The sequence below is a fragment of the Zootermopsis nevadensis genome, unplaced genomic scaffold, assembly GCF_977971745.1.
Source record: "Zootermopsis nevadensis isolate Lab colony 2312 unplaced genomic scaffold, Znev_1.0 Znev_ptg000013l, whole genome shotgun sequence".
Taxonomy (NCBI): domain Eukaryota; kingdom Metazoa; phylum Arthropoda; class Insecta; order Blattodea; family Termopsidae; genus Zootermopsis; species Zootermopsis nevadensis.
In genome coordinates this window covers 13,726,511-13,748,932 of record NW_028259145.1, presented here as the reverse complement: position 1 = coordinate 13,748,932, position 22,422 = coordinate 13,726,511, and the positions used below count along the sequence as shown (strand labels likewise).

Here is a 22,422-nt window from a genome sequence, read left to right as displayed (position 1 = left end):
ATTTAAAAAAAAACACGTATGTTACTTCTCTTATGAACATTGCACAAACGAAAGTGCGTTCATTCCTCTTATTTTGGCAGCAGCACTGCTACTATCTGTATCCACCTACTGTGAGAGCAAAGATTACCGTTTCACAGGTTATGACCGCGAAGGATAATTGTTCTTCCTTTGATTTGATTTGATTTGCTTCATACTCTTTCAAGAATTATTTTTGATTTTCTCTAGATAAGTGTTGAGTACAGGATTCTAAATGCTTTAAATGATGGTTTACTATTTATAATGCAAATACTAAAATTGCGCAATTGTTTGTGTGGCATCTCACGCGTTCTGATTATGGCTAGAAGACATCGTATGAGGTAAACTCAATTTATGAAGACTATTAAAGTTGTGTATTCTTTATTCCAAGAAGAAAATATGATAAAAAAATAATCAACCAATATTACGGCACACAGCTATAATACTTATTTGTGCCTGCTTGAAGATTTGTCCAAATACGGTCAGACAGACTCTAAAGGTATTTGGAAATAGTTTTCCATTTATGTGAATTGGTGATTAATAATTTTGACCTAAATGTGTTGGTCGGAATAGATAAAGGTTTGTGTTTAAAGTTTTAATGTTAGGTGTACCTCAGAGAGATTTCTGCAAGGCAGAATCAGCTGTTTTACAGCTGACGTGCTGCAGGTTAGGTACATGCTGTGAAATAAGAAATATCTGATAAAATCGTGTTACATTTAGAGATGTGATGAAATCACAGTAAAAGCTCACATGTTGATTTAACATTGAAACACTTATTATATAGAATGCAAGATATATATTTCAGTAGGAGGCTCAGTACCTAAAAGTTGGTGTTTAACATTTATTAGGTATATTATATTGTTAGGCCTCATTATGTAATCGTTTTATGCAGGTAAATCAGTCGCTCTGAGGAGAATTCTGCAGAACATCACAAACAATGACAAGTTTTTTTGTGGAAAGGATGCTTTGAAGGTTATGCTACATGACATATGCTGCAACTTTTTGGAAAAGTAGAGTAGAGTAGAGTTTATTTACATTCCATAGATCCTTCTTAGGACTCAACCAATTTTCTACAAGATACCCTGCTTTTGACACCAGCCATTCTAATTATTTTCTTTTGCATGTAAAAAACTTTATTACTGTCTGTTGAATTTCCCCAAAAGATTAATCCATATGACAATACAGAGTGAAAGTATGCAAAGTAAACTAGCTTTAAAGTATCTATTGTCATGAGTGGTATGACTGTTCTCATGGCAAAGCATGCAGAGCTTAATTTGGGAATAATATACTCAATGTGTTTCTTCAAATTTAAGGTACTGTCGACTTGTAAGCCAAGGAATTTGTTTGTTTCAACTTCCACAATTAATTTTTCTTCAAAACCTGTATTTAATCTAGGATATGTCTTGTGTTTAGTAACAAATTTTATGAAATTTGTTTTTTCAAAATTTAGTGCCAGTTTGTTAGCTCTAAACCATTTGTTTATGTTGGCAAAGACATCATTCATGATATTTTCAAGATAGATCAATTCTTGGTGTGCAATAATGATACTTGTATCATCAGCAAAAAGAATGGGTTTGGATATAGAGTTCACAGTTGCCAGCAAGTCATTTATATATATGAGGAAAAGCCCAAGAACTGAACCTTGTGGCACTCCGTGATTTATGATACCCCATTCTGAATAGGTATTATGATTGGTATGGGGGCTTTCAATTTCTACTTTCTGCCTTCTATTATTTAGGTAGGATTTAAACCATTGTCTTGCTATACCTCGAATCCCATAAAATTTCAGTTTCATTAGTAATATTTCATAGTTTACACAATCAAATGCCTTGGCTAGGTCACAAGATATTCCACACACATGCATTTTATTGTTAAGGGCACATACAGTTTCATTTGTGAAACTAAATAGAGCCTTTTCTGTTGAGAGATTTTTTCTAAATCCAAATTGCTCCTCGACAAGGATGTTGTTTGAGTTTAAGAAATTATTTACTCTCTTGCACATAACTTTCTCAAAAATTTTAGAAAATGTTGTCAGCAGTGAAATAGGTCTGTAGTTAGAGATGCCAGGATTTTTCACCCTTTTTATATAGTGGTTTTACTTTTGAATATTTAAGTCTTTCAGGAAACATTCCTACAGCCATTGAATGATTACAGAGATAACTTAATGGAATACTTATATAATCCACACAAGATTTAAGTACTTTAGATGAAATTCCATCATAGCCACATGAATTTTTTGACTTGAGAGAAGTTATTATACTTTTATTTCATTTGGTGTGGTAGGAATAAGATTAATATCTTGAAATGAATTAGGAATTGCCTTAGCCAAGAACTTCAAGGCATCTTCGGTTTTTGGAGTTATGGTATCACTGCTGTTCATTCTTTCTACAATCGTTAAAAAGTAGGTATTAAAATAGTTAGCTATAAGTTTAGGGTCATTTACTCTGTTACTATTTATCATTAATGGTGGGCTTTCAATGTCTGTAGATTGTTTGCCAGTTTCCTTTTTTACAATTTTCCAAACAGTTTTTACTTTATTTTCAGACTCTACTATCAATTTATTGTAATACATGCGTTTAGCTTCTTTAATGACTTGAGATAAAATTTTGCAATATTTTCTATAGTGTTGCTTCAATAGTGGGTTATTACTGGACCTGCTACTTAGGTAAAGAGCTCGCTTACATTTGCATGATGTTTTGATTCCTTTAGTTATCCATACATTGGTTTCAGACAATTTTTTCTCTGTTTTAGTAGGAAAACTTTTTTCAAATATGTTTAAAAAGATGTTTAGAAAAGAATTGAACTTTGAATCCATATCACCACCACTGAGTAATAATTCCCAATCTTCACTACTGAGATGTTGTATAAATTCATTTAAAGTGACTTCATTTATCACTCTAGTTACCTTCTTATCATTGTGAAAGTTAGAAATAAGGTTTATGTTTTTTATAACTAATAGTTGAGCATCATGATCAGATAGCCCATTTATTACCGGTTTAATGGAAATGTGTTCAAACCTGTAACTATCTACAAAATAAGTGGTAGCAGATGAAACTGTTGATAAAGATAGTTTCTGTTTCTGAATATTTGGTATTTTGACTTTATTAAGCATCCTGGCTGTTTCTAGATGTGGACTTAGACTATAATTTTTGTGTTGCAACAACGATTAAAAATTACAATTTCCATATGGGTTGTATTATGTTTATGTGCCGTGTTTTAAAGTACATATATTAACTTATGTAACCTTGCATGGGTTATTATGTCTCCAATAGTTCAGTGTTTGGTTTGGTAATACAGTAAAACCCCTCTAGTTGGACACCCTATATCCTGGACACCCCTCTATATTGGACACTTTTAATTGGAACCGGCGAATATCCTATAATTTTACATGTCCACAACACTCTATATCTTGGACACCCCTCTATCCTGGAACTTGAACACCCCTTTTGTTGCAAGTTGGACAGGTTCATGCACTTAGCTTCAATGCTTTTATGGGAAACATTTACAGTTAGTATTTTGTTATTTTAAATTTCTGACTGATGAATGCCTTCTACCTGAGGATTAGCTTATAATTGAGGGTGTGAGACTTTGAACCCATCATTGGAATGCAGTGAAAGTGTATATTTATTCTTTTGTTGAACCCTTCACTGGACTACAGTAGTATTGCTGGTACAGTTCTAACTTTGTCAGTACTGTGCTTGCAGCTGAGTTAGCTTGCAACAGTGTTAACAGAAATTGGATTTTTCTTTTTGCGATGGGGAAACGAAAATTGGTGGAATTAACTCTGGAAAAGAAGAAAGAAGTTTTGAATCTTCTGAAGATAGGAGAAAGTTGCAGGAAGCTGGCAGAGAAATACGGCATCTCAAAATCTACTGTTTCCAACATCAACAGCAACAGAGCCGCAATTACCGATGCGTGGGAAAGGAAGTGTAATGCAGACAGAAAAAGACTACGAAAAACACCTCATGATGAACTAAATGACAAAGTGTTAGAGTTATTCCGGTGTAGTCGTGCAAAGAACATTCCCATTAGTGGCACACTTTTACAGGAGAAGGCTAGAGAAATTGCAACTAGACTGCACACCGAAGATTTCTCGGCGAGCAATGGCTGGTTGGATCGTTTCCGTAAACGAAATAACATAAGTCTGCACGTCCTTTCTGGCGAATCAGCTTCTGCTGATCTTCAAGCTGCTGAAGATTGGAAACGCAAACTTCCAAGCCTTTTGTTGGGATACGCAGAAGAGGACATTTCCAACGCGGATGAAACTGGATTATTCTACCGTCAACTTCCAACGCGATCCTTAATAGAAATGAGAGACACATGTAAAGGAGGGAAGAAATGTAAGGGACGGATTACTGTTTTGCTATGTTGCAATTCGCGAGGAGCGAAATTAAAGCCATTAGTTATTGGAAATGCTGCACGTCCTAGAGCTTTCAAAACGAACAATGTGAAATTGGACGACCTTCCCGTAATTTGGTGTCACAACAAGAAGGCTTGGATGACATCTAAAATTTTTTCTGAATGGTTGAACGAGGTCAACCTTAAAATGAAGCGGGCTAATCGGAAGATATTATTGTTTGTCGACAACGCTACAAGCCACGTCAGTTCAAATCTCTCAAACGTCAGTATACAATTTCTGCCGCCAAATCTGACCAGCGAAGTGCAGCCACTAGATAAGGGCATTATTCAATCTGTGAAACTGCTCTACAGGAAGCAACTAATGCATTCACTAATCAATGCTGCAGATAAGTGCAAAGACGTGACCGAATTTTCAAGAAGCGTTACAGTCTTAGATGCCATTCGGTGGATTCATGGTGCCTGGGCAGAAGTTTCTCCTCAAACCATTGCAAAGTGTTTCCGACATGCAGGATTTATGGCAGATTCCATTGAGGATGAAGCGGAAGGGATGGAAGAAGACAGTTTTCATGAAGAAATAAACTGTCTTCCTGAGGAGTATCGCAACCAAATTCCTGATGTCCAAGCTCTTTCAACGTTCGACAACATTCTAGAGGTTCACGACGATGTTGCTGGAACAATCGATAATGTGCTAGACAAAGTGATGACTTCAAGTGACGATGTGTGTAAAGAATCTTCAGAGGAAGAAGAGTTATCTATGTACGAAGAACCACCTACACATCAGAGGGCTTTGCAATGCATGGAAGAATTAGAACGGTATGCTTTCGCTCATAATCAACCAGCAATGGTTGAAACTTTATTCGGATTGCGGCGAAAATTAGAAAGAGGATGGGCAAATTCAAAGACAAAAGCAAAAAAGCAGTGTCTTGTGACGGACTTTTTTACAAGAATTAAGTGATATCATATGTTGAGCTAATGCTGTAAGTACAATTAAAAAAATACATTCTGAACATTTAAAATTTCATTGAGGCTGGGGTGTAATGTGCAACCATGAGAGTGGGGTTCAAAAGATTATTAATACTATTGTCATCAATTCTTAATTCAAGCAAGCCTACAGTAGTTAGATTATGTAAAATAGAATACATTGTCGGTAAACGTAAGGTATTGGTGCCCTTCTTTGAGCTTATCCATGTAAGTTTAATTTAGTGAAAACAAAAGTTATGAAAATTTAATTTACCCTTTTGATTTTTCTTATCAATAATTTCCTTTTTGGGAAGGGCTCCATAATACTTCACAATTACCACACTGTCATTACACCACAATATGAAAGGATATTTTCCCCTTTCCCTCTATCCTGGACACCTCTGTAAGTTGGACACATTATCGTGGAACCGCAAGTGTCCAAGTTAGAGAGGTTTTACTGTATTACAGTAATTTATGTAATGAATTAGTAACAGTTAAGAGTTATTTTCATCTGTTGTTCATTATGTATAGCAGTTGTCCATTAGTTTATTTAAACTGAATCATACAGGATTGAGATTGTGCTATATAAGATTTCATACATGCACAATTAATATATTAGCTTTTAAATTTTGTCTGTGGGATGAGTTTTATTGCAGTTGGTACATGGTTTCTGAGTATAGTTTCTGGGAAGAGTCAAGACTTTTGTGGAGAACCACATTTCATTGTCCCTTATTAAATTACCGAAGAGACTGGCTGAAGTGATTATGTCTTTCACTTGTATTTAGGAGGTGCCTGATTCAGATCTTAGCCAGGACACTTATTATCCTGAAGGTGTTCCAAATTTTCAGGACTCTTATCCTGAGCGTGTTTGTGTTTTTCCTCAGTCCCTCCAGGAAAATGTCAATAGTATCCTGTAATAGGAAATGTCCATTTCCCAGTCCTTTCAAGTTTAAGTTTATATCCTGTCATTCAACACTAAGTAACCACTACACGTGGTATATTGTTAACTAGCCTATGATCCTTCCAAAATACATGATAAAAGAATCTGTTGTGAACTTTTCAGCTTATAAATAGCCTACACATTTCCATATGTACAACCAATGAGATGTTTTTGTTTTCTCTACACTTTGATAATAAACAAGTGTCTTTCTTAGTGTAACACACTGAAACATAAAAACCGTGTATTGTCTGCAGATTGTGATACAAACTTCAGGACTATTCCATGATATGGATAAATGGGTTCTGTGTGGGGCTTTCTTAACATTTTTTTTTTGCGAGTAAGAATTGTCCTAAAAACTTTATCAAACACAGTAATCACTTCTGTCTTGGAAATTGAGATGGAAGTTTTCTCTGAAATGTTAGTAACTACCTACAAGACTACACAGCATCATAACCCAGATTACCACAGTCTAAATAATAAACATGATACATAACAAACAACATACAGTTAAAAGTTGTCTCCAATCTGGTTCCTAAGTTGTAAACAAGTTTGGCAGGCTGTTGCTAAGACTTGTGAAGATGAAGCTCCTCACACCTTGATTCCCTCAATTTGTGTAGGGGCATGACTTTTTCTCCTGAGGTAGGCATCTGTTCTGACAAGGAAACACAAGTGGGTCTAGCTGATTGAACTATTTAGCAACATACCATGTTTATATATGAGTGGATGGAAGACTGATACAGTCACATTTTTCACTTCCAAAACACATATTTTATCAGAGTATGTAAGTGCAAACTTCCAAAATCTTGTTTAGTGTCTTTGGTGAGAATTTAACCTTTTCAGTAGTAAGATTTCTACAGTTTCTTTGAGCAACAGAATATACAAAAAGTAGGCTGTCATTGCTTTCTTTATTTCATACCTGCAAAACCAAAAAATTATAAAATACTGAATTCATTTCAGTTAATAACTAAAAATAGAGTGACATGTCGTAGATCAAAGGAAATGTGTCCCCACAGCTCACATTTATTTGTACATGAAAGTATCTACATATTCATCAAAGCGTTAAACATTGGGATATCACAGTTCCTTTTAGTAACTTGATGGTGTATAAATTTGAAGTGCTAAAATGTTAAATTTTCTCCCAAATATGTTTCAGCCACACCAACTATGGGCTAGTTTCAGATATGTATTGTGCAAATATGCTAGCTTCCTCTTTAAAGAACCTCTTAATTCTGAAGCAATGCTGAGATCAATAGTCACTTAACATCATTCATTGACTGGGTAAGATGCAAGTTGCAGCCGGCACTAGCAAAATAAAGCTAATTGACCTGTGAATTCACTCATCAAGCAATATTAGAATTCCAGCAAATGTCAAGAACAGTGATCTAAAGAAGGTTTAGTTACAAGGGGGGTGTGTATCAGGATGTGTTGATATCACTGGTACTTGTTCTCAGAATACTTACTTCAACTTCTGATAGCTTAGAAAAAGTGAATCACAATAGTAGTGGATCGGGATGTTAATGTAAGTTAATTAGAATTAGTGGGATGAAGGCTTTTTCATCATTTCTGTTGAAATTGACAGTACTGAATGAGGACACTTTACGTACATACAAAACTGTTTGTTTGCACATAGTTCTTAAGATTAGGAAGTATAATGTTTCATGTCTTTTATCTGCTTATAATTGAAACAATCATTGGCAGATTGTATTGTGTTTGATTAAGTGTCTGATGTATTCAGAAATTTTATTTTTGATAAGAGAATGACTTGACACATTGCTGTTGGACATCGTACCCTGCTGTTGGCATTATCCCAAATAGATTTGGAAACTTCTTTATCAGTTAACCCTGGACAGTCTCCAGCTTTTTATTCATATTAATTGGTGATTTAAGTAAGTTAATTGTTAGAAATATACAAAATTATTCATTTGTATTATGGGCACCATGTACCAAAGTTATTGTTAATTTAGTTGTATGTAAATTTTGGTAGTAGCATTGTAGCCTATATTCAGCACTATGCAAGACAATGTTACGTTAATATTGGAGTCTCATTGTGGATATTGAATATCCTATATTAATCACATTTCTGGCTGTAAATAATACTGAGAAAATTGCGCATACATCCATGTGTCGAAATTGTGATTATTGTTGGTCAGATTCTTGATATTAGTGCTTAATAAACAGAATCAGTGGCAAGATTGTCTGTTTAGGAGACACTTCAAAATAGTATTTTTTCTTTTATAAACCAGTTGTTTTATTAAATGGTATTGCATAAGAGATTGAGGTTACAAAGTGGTGAAAATGTAGATGGGTAGTAATCTCCTTTGTCAGGTTTGAGAATATTAAGGTGTTACATTGTCTGAAAATGATGAACTACCCATAAGACTACTTGGTGTCACAACCCAGTAGATCACAGTTCATCACACTGTATAAAATTATTCCAAGTATATTGAGGGATAATGTAACAAGATGATATATTACTGGTGCATCATGTGCCAGTGATTTTGTTATGTATGTAGGGCTGCAATCTCTTTTTGTTTTGTTCATCAGATGCAGAGGTGGTAGTGTAAATAATGTAGTCAGTACAGACCATCATACAGACATAGGAAAATAACATATAGAACAGAGAAACAGTATTTATATAATGTTTTCTTTGATAGGACTGAAGTCTGAGATTGAAGTTTGTGATGGAAACTTGGCTGAAAATATCCCTTCTCCTCTGTTTTTTTGGTTCCATGAAGGAATTTCGTCCTTCTGAGCCATTTGTTACGCATTACCTCCTTGGAGAATGGAAGAACTTCACTTCAGAACAGGTAATCTTTTTATTAATGTTTTGCATCTAGAATATAAGTTCTTTTTAAAATACATTTTTAATATTGCTATGTGAAAAGAAGAAGTCTCATAGAGCAGTTGCTTGTGTACTTGTAACAAGATATCTCCAAACTTCATTGGCCACAGCAGATACACACAAATTGCTGGCCAGCCAACTGAGGTATGGGGATGGATGGGAAGTGATAGTACATGAGATGTCTTGGATGTCTTGCTTGCTCCTTTCATCTTCCCTCTTTTACCATGATATAACTTAGGCTTGCAGATATTTTATGCCCAGTATACTGTTTTCTTTCCCCTTGCCAGTAATAAATTATGAATGAAAGCTGTGATCTTCATCACAGTTGATTTGATATGAAGATGCTTTTATGAAGATGTATGAAAAGACAGTTATTTGACCTTCTGGATTGAAAATAGGACATAATATGCAGAAGTATTATGTGATGGTAGGTGTTTGAACGTTGTACATCTTTTATTGTGTTTTAATGTCTGAGATTTGAGTTTTCTAAAGGAAAGTTAAGGAAAGCACATATTTTGATAGTTACATGTGCATTATCACTTCTTTGCCACACTTTGTATCAACAAACTTACACTTTTGTTTTCCTTATTTGTTTGAATTAATCTGAAGGTTTTTATGATTTCATTTTTAGGTTAATCAAGATATCTTCCCAATTGGAACATATGCATATCTAGCAGAACTTGTGATTGTGTTCCTAGTTACTGACCTTCTCCGTTACAAGCCCATCATTGTTCTGGATGGTATATTTGGAGTTTTAACATGGAGCTTGCTGATTTGGGGGAAAGATATTCTAACAATGCAGGTAATAAAATTTCATAGAATTCCCTCTGTTTACATATTTTGTATTTCTCTATAGATTATATGAATATTCATAAAAATATTGATGTAATTGACATATAATATTATGCCAGCCAGTACTGTTAAGCCACAGTTTTAAGTTGTCAAGAAATCCAAGTAATTGATTTCTTATTTTTAAATTTCACTTGTAACTGAAAATAAATGGAGGTGACAATTGTATCAGTATGAATGTCACATATTAATTTTAAAATTTGTTACAAGTAACATATTGAATTATCAGTATTAACAACTCTAGTACAGATTTGAATATCTGATGAATTATTTCTGTTTGAAGTTACACAAGTCTGTTTATTACTTGCATTAAATTTTGTGTCCATTTCTGAATGAAAAATTGGGTGTCATGCTGATATCAGACATGAAACCTCCTGCTGCCCTTGTGATTGCTTTACTATTGAACTACATGGACAGAGCATATGTTTTATATTTGTTGCCATATTTATAACAAACTTTCTAGTACTACTGTATGGAAGGAGGAATTTACAGTTCTTTTGTATCTTATATCCATTTTCCACTCGTAGGTCATTCTGAAGAATGCATCCAAGTCCAAGGCCCTGTGTAATATTTCATAAGTGCTGATTTTCTTAGTGGTTGGGAGATTTTGGCCCCTGAACCCAATCCCGAGCCCCTTCTTGGCTGTACACAACTGCTTATTCAGTATATTTGCAGAGCTACACTTCATATCTGGGGGCTTTCTTCTCCATGCACTATGCTATAGTGATAATGGACCCAACATTTAAAATATAGCAACATAATGAGATGAAAGTGAAATCAGGCCCGAGATATAATGAACAGTAGCAGTGAAGGATTTTGGAATAGAATAAGAAAGGAAATTCTAGCCGGGAGGGCTAGAATCTGACTTCATTTTGAAATTTAAAATATAATAAATCTGGAAGTGATCTGTCACAGAACTCACAGAAGCTAGAATATTTTAATGTTGGATGTCCTCTATATTTCTTCACACCAGAAATCTTCAGTAACTTATCAGGGTTGTTATTGTAATAAAAATATGCTATTACTTGAAAAGTTAATGTTGAATGTAAAATGTGTTGCTGTGTGATATTAAATGTAATATATTCACATCTTCACTTTTATTTTGTATGAAGTATCATATTTATTGTAGATAATGGAGATCTTCTATGGATTCTTCATGGCAGCAGAGGTTGCATATTACACATACATATATGCCCAAGTAGATAGGGAGCACTACCAACATGTGACCAGTCACACGAGAACAGCTTACCTTTTTGGCCGTGCCCTGTCTGGTGTCGTTTCCCAAGCTCTTGTATCAACTGGCACGTTAGACTATTACCAACTTAATTTCATTTCTCTTGCAGGTAGGCTCACTATATTCATTTTACTTTAATTGGTATTTCTCAGTTCTTGATAGTTCTATAGTGTAGCATCCTGGTATGTTGCCATTTTATTAGTTTCATATAGACCTGAAAATGGCTATATAGTATCCAAAATGTGTAGTGTAACAGCAACAACAACAAGACAAATATTTCACAACAGTGAAAAGTGTAGAGGAAATGGATGTGAGGAGTGAATGTGTGATGGTGCATGAAATGTGAAAATAATCAAATAGTTATTTCTTTTCATTTCACTTTTTTGTGTCCTTTCATACCATGAGGTTTATAGCATAAATAAAATTATACCAACAATGTAAAGAGCTAATATCAGTTGTTATTAATAATAAACACATTCCATCCTCAAAGGGTTGCTAGATTTTCCATTTCAGATTTGTTTACAACTTTTGTAATAGACTAGTTATTGAACTTATATACTCATATATTGAACTGTGTTATTGCTTCTGGTGACCATTTTCTGAAGTATATTCATTAGTTAAAGCTAGTTGTTATTTTAATGCAAAAATCTGTTTTAGATCAAATACACACTTTTTGCATATGTTGTATATGCTGTTAAATTGAGAAACACTGGTAGTCACAATTTCTGCTTATTGCATTGTTGTATGTAGCTGTGTAGTGGAGAGATGAAGAGATTTGAACAAAATGTTACATAATTACTTACATGAATTTGAACTTGTGTGTGTGTGTGTGTGATTTTATTGCGTTATGAATGTTGCCTTTATGCTTGCATGGGAGTTTACATTGATTTATGTTAGTTCGGTAGAATGATGTGGCAAAGTTGGAGTTTAGGTTCTCACAGCAGTGAGTATGAAAACGGCTGTCTTTTGGGTTGTTGCATCACATAGTCTGGTAGACGTTTACTGATGTTTTACAGATGATCATCCTAATGATGGATGCAGCTAGCACATCTGAAACACCAGTAAACGTCTACCAGACTATATGGTGCAACAAGCCAGAAGACAGATGTCTTTGTGCGGCACAGTTGTTTGGAATGACAATAACAATTCAAGTTGTTAGTGAAGAAATTAAGACCAAAGACGAGATTACATATAATGAGTGGTTGCTACCTTTTAGTTTAGAATATTATGCCTTGCTGCCTCCAAACTCAGACTACAGAGATTAAAACATAGAAAACTGTGATCTTACTTAATTTGGTGTGAACCTTGTTGTCTTCAATAAAAGTGAAAATATCAGTTGAGAGTGATTGAGAACAGGATGTTGAGATAATATTTGGACCTAAGACAGAGGAAGCAACAGGAAGTTTGAGATGGTTAAGGTATGTAGCATACATGGAAAATGTGAGAAATGCTCACACAGTTTTAGGTGAAAAATATATAGTGAAGTAAGACCATGGCACTGGTGGAAAAAATAATAAAATAGTTCTTGAATAGAATGGGAAGGTGTGAACTGAATTCTTCTGGTACAGTTTTGGGTCAAGTGGGGGATGTTGAGAATACAGTAATTAATCTTTTAGTTTCATAAATGATAGGGAATTTCTTGTCTGCTGTATGATTTTTAATGTCACAACGACCACTCTGAATTTTGAATATCTATGCTGTTTTAATGGTGTTGCCAGATTCCTTTTTTAAGAAAATTTTATCATTTTACACAACAATATTTTATTAATTCAAACTTAGTAATGAAACTATGAGTATGAAATGTCTAAATAATAGTGTCATACTTTTTTTAGCTGTAAGCATAGCAACACTCTGGGCATTCTTCCTTCCATCAGTGCAACATAGCGTCTACTTTTATAGAGAAAACATTATAACAGATGGGATTGCCGATGCTGAAAACCTTGCAGCTGTCACAGAGGATTCAGGTAAGAGAGAAAGGTAGCTAAGTAGGTAAAATATGTTTTCTATACTTTCTACCAGTTACTGCAGAAAAATATACGATTTTACTTGATTGTGTAATTTTTTAGTGTTTTCTATTAGTGCAAGAGATATTTATTTCATTTGAATTGCTGAAATGTTTTATTCCTATTAAATATGTTATTGGCAAAACTTATTGTATGTATTACAAAGTTTACCATAAAAAATACTGTTTCTAGGATAGAAAGTTAGTTATTAGATTTTAAGCTGTCTGAAAGGGAATACATTTACTGACATTTTTACAGAAACATCCTCTCTTGTAGAGGCTTATGAACTGATTTATTTTTATCATTTTCATTTGTATGTTGATAATTTTTATTTCAGTTGTACCTTTGACTGTACCAGTTAAAAATGCCACCACTTTTGTGATTGAAACAAAGCAGCCTACTCAGGACACTTCAGAAATAAATGGCAGGTTACAGGATACTAGGAGAATTGAAAGTCGGTGGAGAAAAGCCTATTACTACCTGTGGAAAGATTTCACTACTTCTTACACAAACCTATATGTACTGAAGTGGTCTTTCTGGTGGGCACTTGCAACTTGTGGTTTTTTGCAGGTAAATTTATTTTATATATGAAAAGGACATAATACATGTTGAGGAATAGAACATCAGTTTTTAATTTTTTCTCACCAGTGGAAGGTTTCAGTGAATTGTTGATTGGGGGGGGGGGGGGGGGCGCAAAGAATGGTTATAGAGAATAATTTCTTACTGTATATGAAAGATTTATCTGATTCCCAGCTTAGCATTTGACTGTTAATTTTAAACATATATGTGTGTGTGTCTTGTCTTTTTGCAGAGTCTCAGCTATATCCAGTTGGTGTGGCAGGAAATTATTGTTGAGAACCATCAAGACAGTAATACTGATCTATACAATGGGGCAGTGGAGGCTTTGTATACTTTGGTGGGTATGTGATCCTGTAGTATTATATTTGGAGTTCCACTTTTGTGAAAGTTAATTACTGCACATGAAATGAAATTATTTCCCATATTGAGTAGGTACATACTGTGTGTAAAGTTGCTTTATTGACCGTTTTATTATTGGTGCATCCCATAGTTTGTAGTTCATAGACATGGCTGTGATTGTCTGAAGTTGATGCAGTCAATTTGGAATATGCTAAATTTTTTGCTAATATTTGGCAATATGGCATAGTTCAGGAATTTGTAATCTTTTTTAAAATAATAGAAAATGGAGTAAATGAAACAATATTCCCTGGGTAAGTGGCAGTTTTTTGAGCACACATGTTCCTTTTTAAATTGGGACAAGAATTGTTAACAATATAAATTAACTGTACAGCAGTGAGTCTGAAGATAGCTGTCTTCTGGGTTGTGCCATGTAGTCTGGTAGAAGTTTACCAACGTTTCAGCAGTTCTTGCTGCCTCCATTGTCAGGGCGATATCTTCTTGTACTCTTTGTGCTCCTCTTCCTTTATATGTATTTTATGAAAAAAATATCTGCTGCCATGAAGATGAATTTAGTTCTCAACTATTTTAAGGAATGAATGGATTTGAGAAGAACATTGCATACATTCATACATCTTTATTACATTCATGGATCCATAAGATAGTCAGATGACAACAGGATGTGGAAAAAGTCATAATAATAATACAATACATATTACAAAGTACAATTTATACTATTATATAAATTTCGCATAATACAAACAAAGAGTTCACCTAAAGTAATGATAAGTTACAAATAAATCTACCCATTACATACAGAAGATAAATTGTATTTTGATGCCATCTAATTTTTTAACACTTTAGTTGGCAGTCTTTATGAGGACATGGTTGTAAGCAGCAGAGTGGCAACAACATTATTTCATTCTGGTTCAGTGTTAGAAAAATATTATTGATGTTATCTTTTCATGTTATCTTTTCATGTTTATTTTACATTTTCTAAAGAATATCAATAGTGTGATTACAAAATTTTATCTTTATAATTATAATGGTATATTAAGCAAAGCTACTGCATGACACTTCTTCCTTTCCATTTTCAAGCATAACAGCTGCAGCTGTTAGTCTTATTTGTACAAATATGCTTTAAAGCAGTGGAAGTTCCATTAGAGATTTGTTTGCAGTTCATTCAGGTTGTATATTAAAAATATTTTACTTATTATATGCAAATTTATTCTGCAAACCAACTGTCTTATAGTTCTGTTATTGATGTCTCTGTAGGCCCCACTTTTGGTATGAATTCTGTTCCATTTCACTATATGTAATTTTTACAAACAAATTTTTGTAGGTTTCTGTTTTTATAATTTGTGAAAACCAGTGTGTATCCTTGTAAAAAAAAAAATTATTCAGAAGGGGAAGGAAATTAGGCTGTCTGTCTGTATTGCCCAGGTGCAGCTACATCTCTGGGCCTTGGTTGGTTGCACTTTAACTGGCATATATTGGGTGAGGCTACCCTAGCAGTTTGCTCAATCATTGAAGGTGTATTGCTCATCATGTCAGCGATGACCAATTCCATGATAGTAGCATATATTCTGTATGTCTTATTTGGAGTCATCTACCACACTGTAATTACTGTTGCCAAGTAAGTTTAAAACAATATTAAAAATATATTAAAATTTTTTTGCCATCAATCACAAATATAATAATGTTAAAAGATTAAAACATCATTTAACGTTAAATGATGTTTTAATCTTTTAACATTATTATATTTGTGATTGACGGCAAAAAAATTTTAATATATTTTTAATACTTATGAATCACAATATGACGCATTTACAATATCTTAAAACAATATGTACAATTTTAAACCTCAATTTAAGTTGTTTACTTGAGTAAGAATGCTGGATTAATGAAATGTTGAAATGAATAATTACATTTTATTGTGACTTGAACCTAGATTTACATTTGTGTGCAGTAGAGTATACAAACAAAAAGGCCTAAGATCTGTCATAAAGGATTTGAGGACTATACATTGTGTGGTACTGGTGTTTCTTATTCATTGAGTGTTAGCTGAGATGCTGTAGTGTGTAGTTGAGTTCAAGTTTTTGAGATCACGTGCATGTCCTTCCTACAGCATTTCATAATATGTGGACATTTTGTCAGAATCTGAGGGAATGATGTTGCATACATCGTGGGTGCCTACAGTTCTATTTACAATTAAATTCTACTTCATTATAAAGAAATTAATTACCTCTTTTTATGGAAAGCCAGATAAGGATTGAAAAAATATCTTGAATTTTAAATGTTATGTAAATTGGCATTTCACTGTGTAATGTTACCTGTGTTTTAACACTTCTGAAAATAAATATTTAAGCACCATGTTTTGGTTTGATGCCATATAACCTATGTAGCTGATGAAGCATTATTAATATATAAAACAGAAACAGGATCAACTCATGAATCAGTACTTTCACAGCATGAAACAAGTGACACTACTGTTGTTCTGGATTGTGTTGCTGTGTAGACTTGTAAGTAGAGATAAATACCCGTGAGACTACATGGCATCACATCCCAGAATAATATCATCTTCATCACTGTGAGATCCTCAAATTTCACATGAACTGCAAGGACCTATATTTCAGAAGCCAAGAACTGTAAGGATTTCACCATTTATGTCGTACCTTTATTTTTACATTTTATGACCGTATGAAAAAGTTTCTGTAATATTGTAGCTGTTTTTGTAGACATATGTAATGAAAAGTAAACAGATTTGGCATCTCTGCATTTTGTCATTTAGGGGAGTTGTTACTGTCTACTTTTGGACTTCTCATGAAGGTATATTCCTTAGTAATGCAGATTTGGGTCATGTCTATTTCTTGCATTCATGTGCTATTTGTCACTTCCAGGAGAAGAATGTACTGTACTAAATAATGTATTATTTGTTTAACTTATATTTAAGCTTTCTAGGCTCAGCTTAAGGACAGAGCTTTCATGTAGTTAGGAATTTCTAAATTGACAATATATTGCAGAAGTTTTAAAATATGGAATAAAATCTGGATGTAATTTGTTATGCTCCTAGGTGACAGATTTATGAAGTAGTGATACAGCAGTAAGAGTGTTTGAGTGCTCATCTGAATACATCTGTGAACATGGATCATTTTGAATCTTTTTCTTATGTTTTTTAGTACTTCCAGTCTCCTGTTTATAGTCTATTACATTTGTTTTCATATTTTATCAACAGTGCTGAGGTTGCAAAAAACATAAGTGAAGACAGCTATGGCCTTATCTTCGGTGTGAACACCTTCATAGCTCTGGTATTCCAGTCCATCTTGACACTAGTTGTTGTCAGTGATGCAGGCATGGCGTTGGAGATACGTCCACAGGTCAGAGATGATGATAAATCTTCTAATATTGTTTTCTCAAAAGAATAGAAATTTGGAGTACAGTCTTGTCTGTTTTCAGTCATGTAATTTTTTCAGACAGTTTTAAACCTGAAGGAGCAGTTTTCATGGAACTTACATACACAAATTTCTACCATGTTTACACTAGCCTTATGTTTGCTTAGATCCCTGTTTAGCAAAACATTTCTGTTAGAAATTTCAGTGCAGGAAAAAGTTACAGAAACAATCTGTTAATATAAATTCCTATTGCGAATTTCTGTTCACCAACTAAACAGTTCAGTTCAGATAAGCTGGTGACTATATAATATTATACCTTATTTGTCTGTATTGTGTTATGTAAAGCATAATTATTGGTGTGTCCATGGTTTGTTTATATATTGGAAGCATGATTAGACATCTGTAGGTGTACTGAAAGATGTTATTTCCTTATATTCCATTTACTCTTGAGGTATCATAGTTCAGAGGTGATGTAGACAGGTAATTTTAATTGTAATTGTAGCTCTGTGTTTGCAGGCTATCAAGTATTGCTAGATTAGTAAAATGTAGGATGTTATATTGGACTAGGCTTGAAGATGGCCGTCTTCTGGGTTGTTGTTCAGTGGAGTCTGGTAGAAGTTTACTGACGTTTCAGAGGTCCTTGCTGCCTCCATCATCAGCCCGATGAAGACCTCAAATCCTACATAGACTAGTCTTGTAGTTAGCAGAGAGACACAGTTCATGGAGAATTTTGATGACAAATTCTCTTTAAAATTAGCCACTTGAAGACTACAAAGAAAATGAGAAAATAGCATTAAGATAGATCTTGGTGAAGTAGGTTTTGAGATGGGAAATGGATGTAATCATCAGGATCTGCTACCACAGAGTGTTAATTAATTAGGTGTTTATAAATGTTTATTAATACAAGATCATACCTCAGTTCAAGCTAATGGTTCATTTTGCATTGTAGTTTGTGGTTTATGGTGGGTATTTCTTGGTGCTTGGTGTCATATTTGGATGCATGGCTGTCAACACGCTTTGCAACAAGGAAATCCGCAAGCAGAAGCTGTGGTTGCCAAAGGAAGTAATGACATCTGAATCACAAAATTAAGAAATCTAAAATTTCTGCAGTGAAACTAAGAAAAGTTCTGAGTGATTGCTGGTTGTAGATATTATATTAGTTCAACAAAAATGAGTTTATATTGTTGGAGGCACTTTTTTAAGGTCTTAAAACATTAAAAAATTATAATAGTATGTTGCTAATTTATGTAATTGTTAACTTATTATATATTAATATATTTGTAAAGTATACTAATTATTTTTAAACATTATGAATTAGTGTGTTGGCACTTGAAAAGGATGTTTTCATGATCTGGCACATTTAATAAGATGTCCAGAATTCTTGGGCTTCAGCTACAGATCTCATTTGTCTCAGCATGGAGCCAATTAGAGATAGAACATAACAATGAGACAAAGAAACTTCACTATTTGTTGACCTTATATTCGCTTTATTGTGGGTTTCATTTGTTCTTTCTGGCATGTTATTTGAGATGGACATCAGTAGTTTGATTCATGTAACAGAGGCTCAAAGAGGGTTTCATCTACTTTAATGATTACCTTGTATACTCTTGTTTGTTTGTTTATTTTTGAAAGTACAGAAGCAAGTTAAATTCCCCACAATGGGACTTGGTTCATTGAAACCCTCTGATTTGGCTTCAGTTTTGCAGAATGGCAGTGGTTCCTCCTCTAACTTCCTGGCCATAATATTAGGTGTTGACAATTTGTAATACACAGTTTTATTGTACACTTTCTTTACTGAGTTCATAAGGAATGAGTTCTTTATTTATTATTTTGGCCCCAATGGCCATACTCTAATTAATGTAATATACAATCAAGTTATTTATTTTGGCCTTGAAGATGCAGTTGTCTAGACTCTTTTACAGACAATGGGAATGTATGTAAGAGAACTAGTCAGAAACATTCAAGAAAGAGCAATTAAGAGAAATAGTATGGATACCATACTTGTTAATAAAATCTCTTCCTGTATTTTCTTCACACAGATGAAGATACAGATTGAGTAGACTGTCGTTGAAAGCAGTTGATTCTTTTGCTGAATTGTTATAGTTTTAAGAAGTTGCCTTCAAATTTTATGTGACTAATGTAAAATAAGTTTGAGTTATGTCATAGAATGTCCGCATTAAATGTTAATAGATACCATTTGGCACTTCCACGCATGGCATACATATTTTAATTTCATTTGTATTTTCTGGAAGCTTGTATTATCTTGAAAGAATCATTTTATAACAGCAGCACAGTTCTTCCCAGTAAAAGTATAGAAGTTACAGTATTATTATTATTGATGTCCTTATTCTGTACTGGTGTCAGAAAAGATATAGGCAGCAAGTAGGGTTTATTCTTACCTTTAAGAAGATATTACTGTGCTCAAATGTCAGTGTAATACAAGCTCACTGGTTTTTATGCAAGCAATAGCTATACAGGTGTTCATAAATAATTTATTAATATTTATAAAATGATTCATTTTGATGTTATGTGATTTCTCATTTTGAACAGGGTTTTTTATTTCTTTTTCTTTAGAGCATGTAACCATTAAGACAAGAAGTTGAGGATATATAACAGGTTTATTTTATTATTGTGGTATGTAGATTTTTAATTATGGTAGTTTAACCACCTGTTACATACTACTTAATGTATTAACTGTTATTTGTGTGAATGGTGTCTACTTAGTACTTGTAAGAAAGTTCAGAACTCTCGGGCTCTGTAAAATACTAGAAATGCACTGGCTTCATCATTATCTGTTATATACATAACACATAATTTCATATATTTCTGTTGTTCTGTGGCATAAACAATTGTATTGTGTTTGAAACATTTTATATTTTACAGATAGTACAGTTTTAGTGGTTATATTTAAATGTTAAAACATTGCAAAATCATTCAACTTAGAAAGAAAATACCAGTAATATTTTTGAGCCACTTGCAAGCAGGAGCTCATAACAAGATAGCTCTTACTACCAAAACACAGGAACTAGAACAAAATTATTGAAGAAAGAAAAGCATGTAGATTTAATTCTTAGGGGAAAGATTTTAAAATAAAATATATATGTTTTCTGGATGCTCTTATCTTGATTTATATATCTGTTGTACATGCATGTCATAAATTTGTAGAGTGACCAATGTGTGCAAAGAGCGAGAACACGAGGAACAAGGCATTTCATTTGGAACGCCTGGCAAGAAGCACGACATCCCTAAGCGAATAACTGAAATAGACAACTTTGATAAATGTGTTGTTCGGCACACCATCCATAATTTCTATGCACGGGAGGGAACTGTTCCAACAATTGCTAAATTACTTGTAAAGCTCAAAGAGAACATTGATTTTAAAGGAAGTTGTTCAAGCCTCAGAAGAATTGTTAGGGACCTCGGTTTTAGGTGGAAGAAGACCAGGACAAACAGAGGGGTGCTCATTGAAAGGCACGATATATGATCTATGCGCGTATCGTACCTGACTGCACTAAGAAAGTACAAAGCCGATGGACATCCAATCATATTTGAAGACGAGACTTACATTCATGGCAGCCATACCAGACCAAAGAATTGGACTGACGATAATGATTCCGGTTTGTTGGCGCCAACATTAAAAGGTGAGAGACTTATCATCGTTCATGCTGGAGGAAGAGCAGGCTTTATTTCAAACGCACTTCTCATATATAAATCTAGCCAGAAAACTGGAGATTATCACAATGAAATGGACAGTAAAAATTATGCCTGCTGGTTAAAAACAATGCCAACACCAAACTCTGTTCTGGTCATTGATAACACCTCGTATCACAACTCTCAGATAAACAAACCACTGACATCTAACTCAAAGAAGGACGAAATGAAAGCCTGGCTATTGGAAAGAAACATCCCGTTTTGTGACATGTTGAAAGCTCAACTGTATGATTTAATCAAATTAAACAAGCCAAAGCACAAATGTTATGTGATGATCAGATTTTGGCAGACAAGGGGCATACTGTGCTGAGACTTCCGCCCTACCATCCCAATTTAAACTCCATTGAACTTATTTGGGCAAATGTAAAACAATGGGTTGCAAGCAAGAACACAACATTTAAAATAAGGGACGTCGAGCAAATGTGTCGCCAGAGATTCGAAGAAATTGGGCAAGAGGAATGGGAGAATGTATGTCAGCATGTGGAAAAACTAGAACAAATTTATTATGAGCAAGAAGGTATAATCTATTGGACGCATTATAATTGAAGATAATGGAGTGGACAGCAGCAGCAGCAGTTATGAATCGAGTGATATGTCAGAAAGTGAAGGTCTGTCAGGAGTGGTAGAATTGGAAGAGGACTAAAGAGTTGTGAAGAAGATAAAATTATCTAATATTCTCTGCAGTGTTAATTTTGTAGTGAAATCGACTTTCCTGTGTTACATACTGTGGTGATATTTTATTTGGAGTGTACTGTACGCGGCCTGCTGCCATCCCTTCCAGCAAAATTCTGGTAAGTGACTCGCTCCGAGGTTCCAATTCACAGAACGCAGCCGCCAAAAACGCTGAAACCAAGGATAGTTGCCCTTAATACCGGTTGAATTACCACCTCTTAGCTCGACGTCATTGTACTTGTATTTCTCGTCAAAGACTGATGTAGTTGATGTTATCTGTGAAGAGATCCGTGCTTATACTACGTTGATGAAGGTATTCGATGTTTGCAGATAAAGCGTAAAATGGGTTACCATTGTTTCAACCAAAGTTTATTTCAACTTGGTATATATTACCTTTTGACGTTAAGCAGTTTTATCAACGTCGTTGATAATTCGATATTCAAATAAGTGGTTACTTCGGTCACACATGGTGAGACGGAGAATTGTAGATAATCTGTGATCCATCATTTGTAGGAAAGCTATTTATGTTT

General features: G+C 34.1%; 1 protein-coding gene and 1 long non-coding RNA gene across 6 annotated transcripts; one reads left to right on the top strand and one right to left on the bottom strand.

Moving 5' to 3' along the window:
- The first annotated feature begins 114 nt into the window (after nt 1–114).
- Nucleotides 115–20,621, top strand: LOC110836885 (thiamine transporter 1). 5 transcript variants are annotated; one of them, XM_022078579.2, is made up of 10 exons: nt 115–356; nt 8,929–9,081; nt 9,748–9,918; nt 11,095–11,308; nt 13,032–13,163; nt 13,540–13,772; nt 14,014–14,122; nt 15,561–15,753; nt 17,353–17,494; nt 18,459–20,621. In XM_022078579.2, the coding sequence occupies exons 2-10, from the start codon at nt 8,956–8,958 to the stop codon at nt 18,597–18,599; spliced, it is 1,461 nt and encodes a 486-aa protein (XP_021934271.1). In that variant the 5' UTR covers nt 115–356; nt 8,929–8,955; the 3' UTR covers nt 18,600–20,621. The 5 variants fall into 5 exon arrangements, with proteins under 5 accessions (XP_021934271.1, XP_021934270.1, XP_021934275.1 ...); XM_022078578.2 differs by having other exon boundaries at nt 115–514; XM_022078583.2 differs by lacking the exon at nt 18,459–20,621 and adding an exon at nt 18,077–18,216 and having other exon boundaries at nt 115–514.
- Nucleotides 18,148–22,410, bottom strand: LOC147873900 (uncharacterized). The gene is made up of 4 exons (XR_015535138.1): nt 22,286–22,410; nt 21,946–22,063; nt 18,424–18,582; nt 18,148–18,277 (listed from the first exon to the last, which is right to left on the bottom strand). It is a non-coding gene; the product is annotated as an uncharacterized LOC147873900 (long non-coding RNA).
- Between the last annotated feature and the right edge of the window lie 12 nt (nt 22,411–22,422).

What these genes read in the sequence shown, in the direction of transcription:
- LOC110836885 (XM_022078579.2), top strand. Translation starts at nt 8,956, where the DNA reads ATGGAAACTTGGCTGAAAATATCCCTTCTCCTCTGTTTTTTTGGTTCC. An exon ending in CAACTTGTGGTTTTTTGCAG is followed by an intron (nt 13,773 to 14,013) that starts GTAAATTTATTT and finishes GTCTTTTTGCAG; the next exon opens with AGTCTCAGCTATATCCAGTT. An exon ending in CGTTGGAGATACGTCCACAG is followed by an intron (nt 17,495 to 18,458) that starts GTCAGAGATGAT and finishes TTTGCATTGTAG; the next exon opens with TTTGTGGTTTATGGTGGGTA.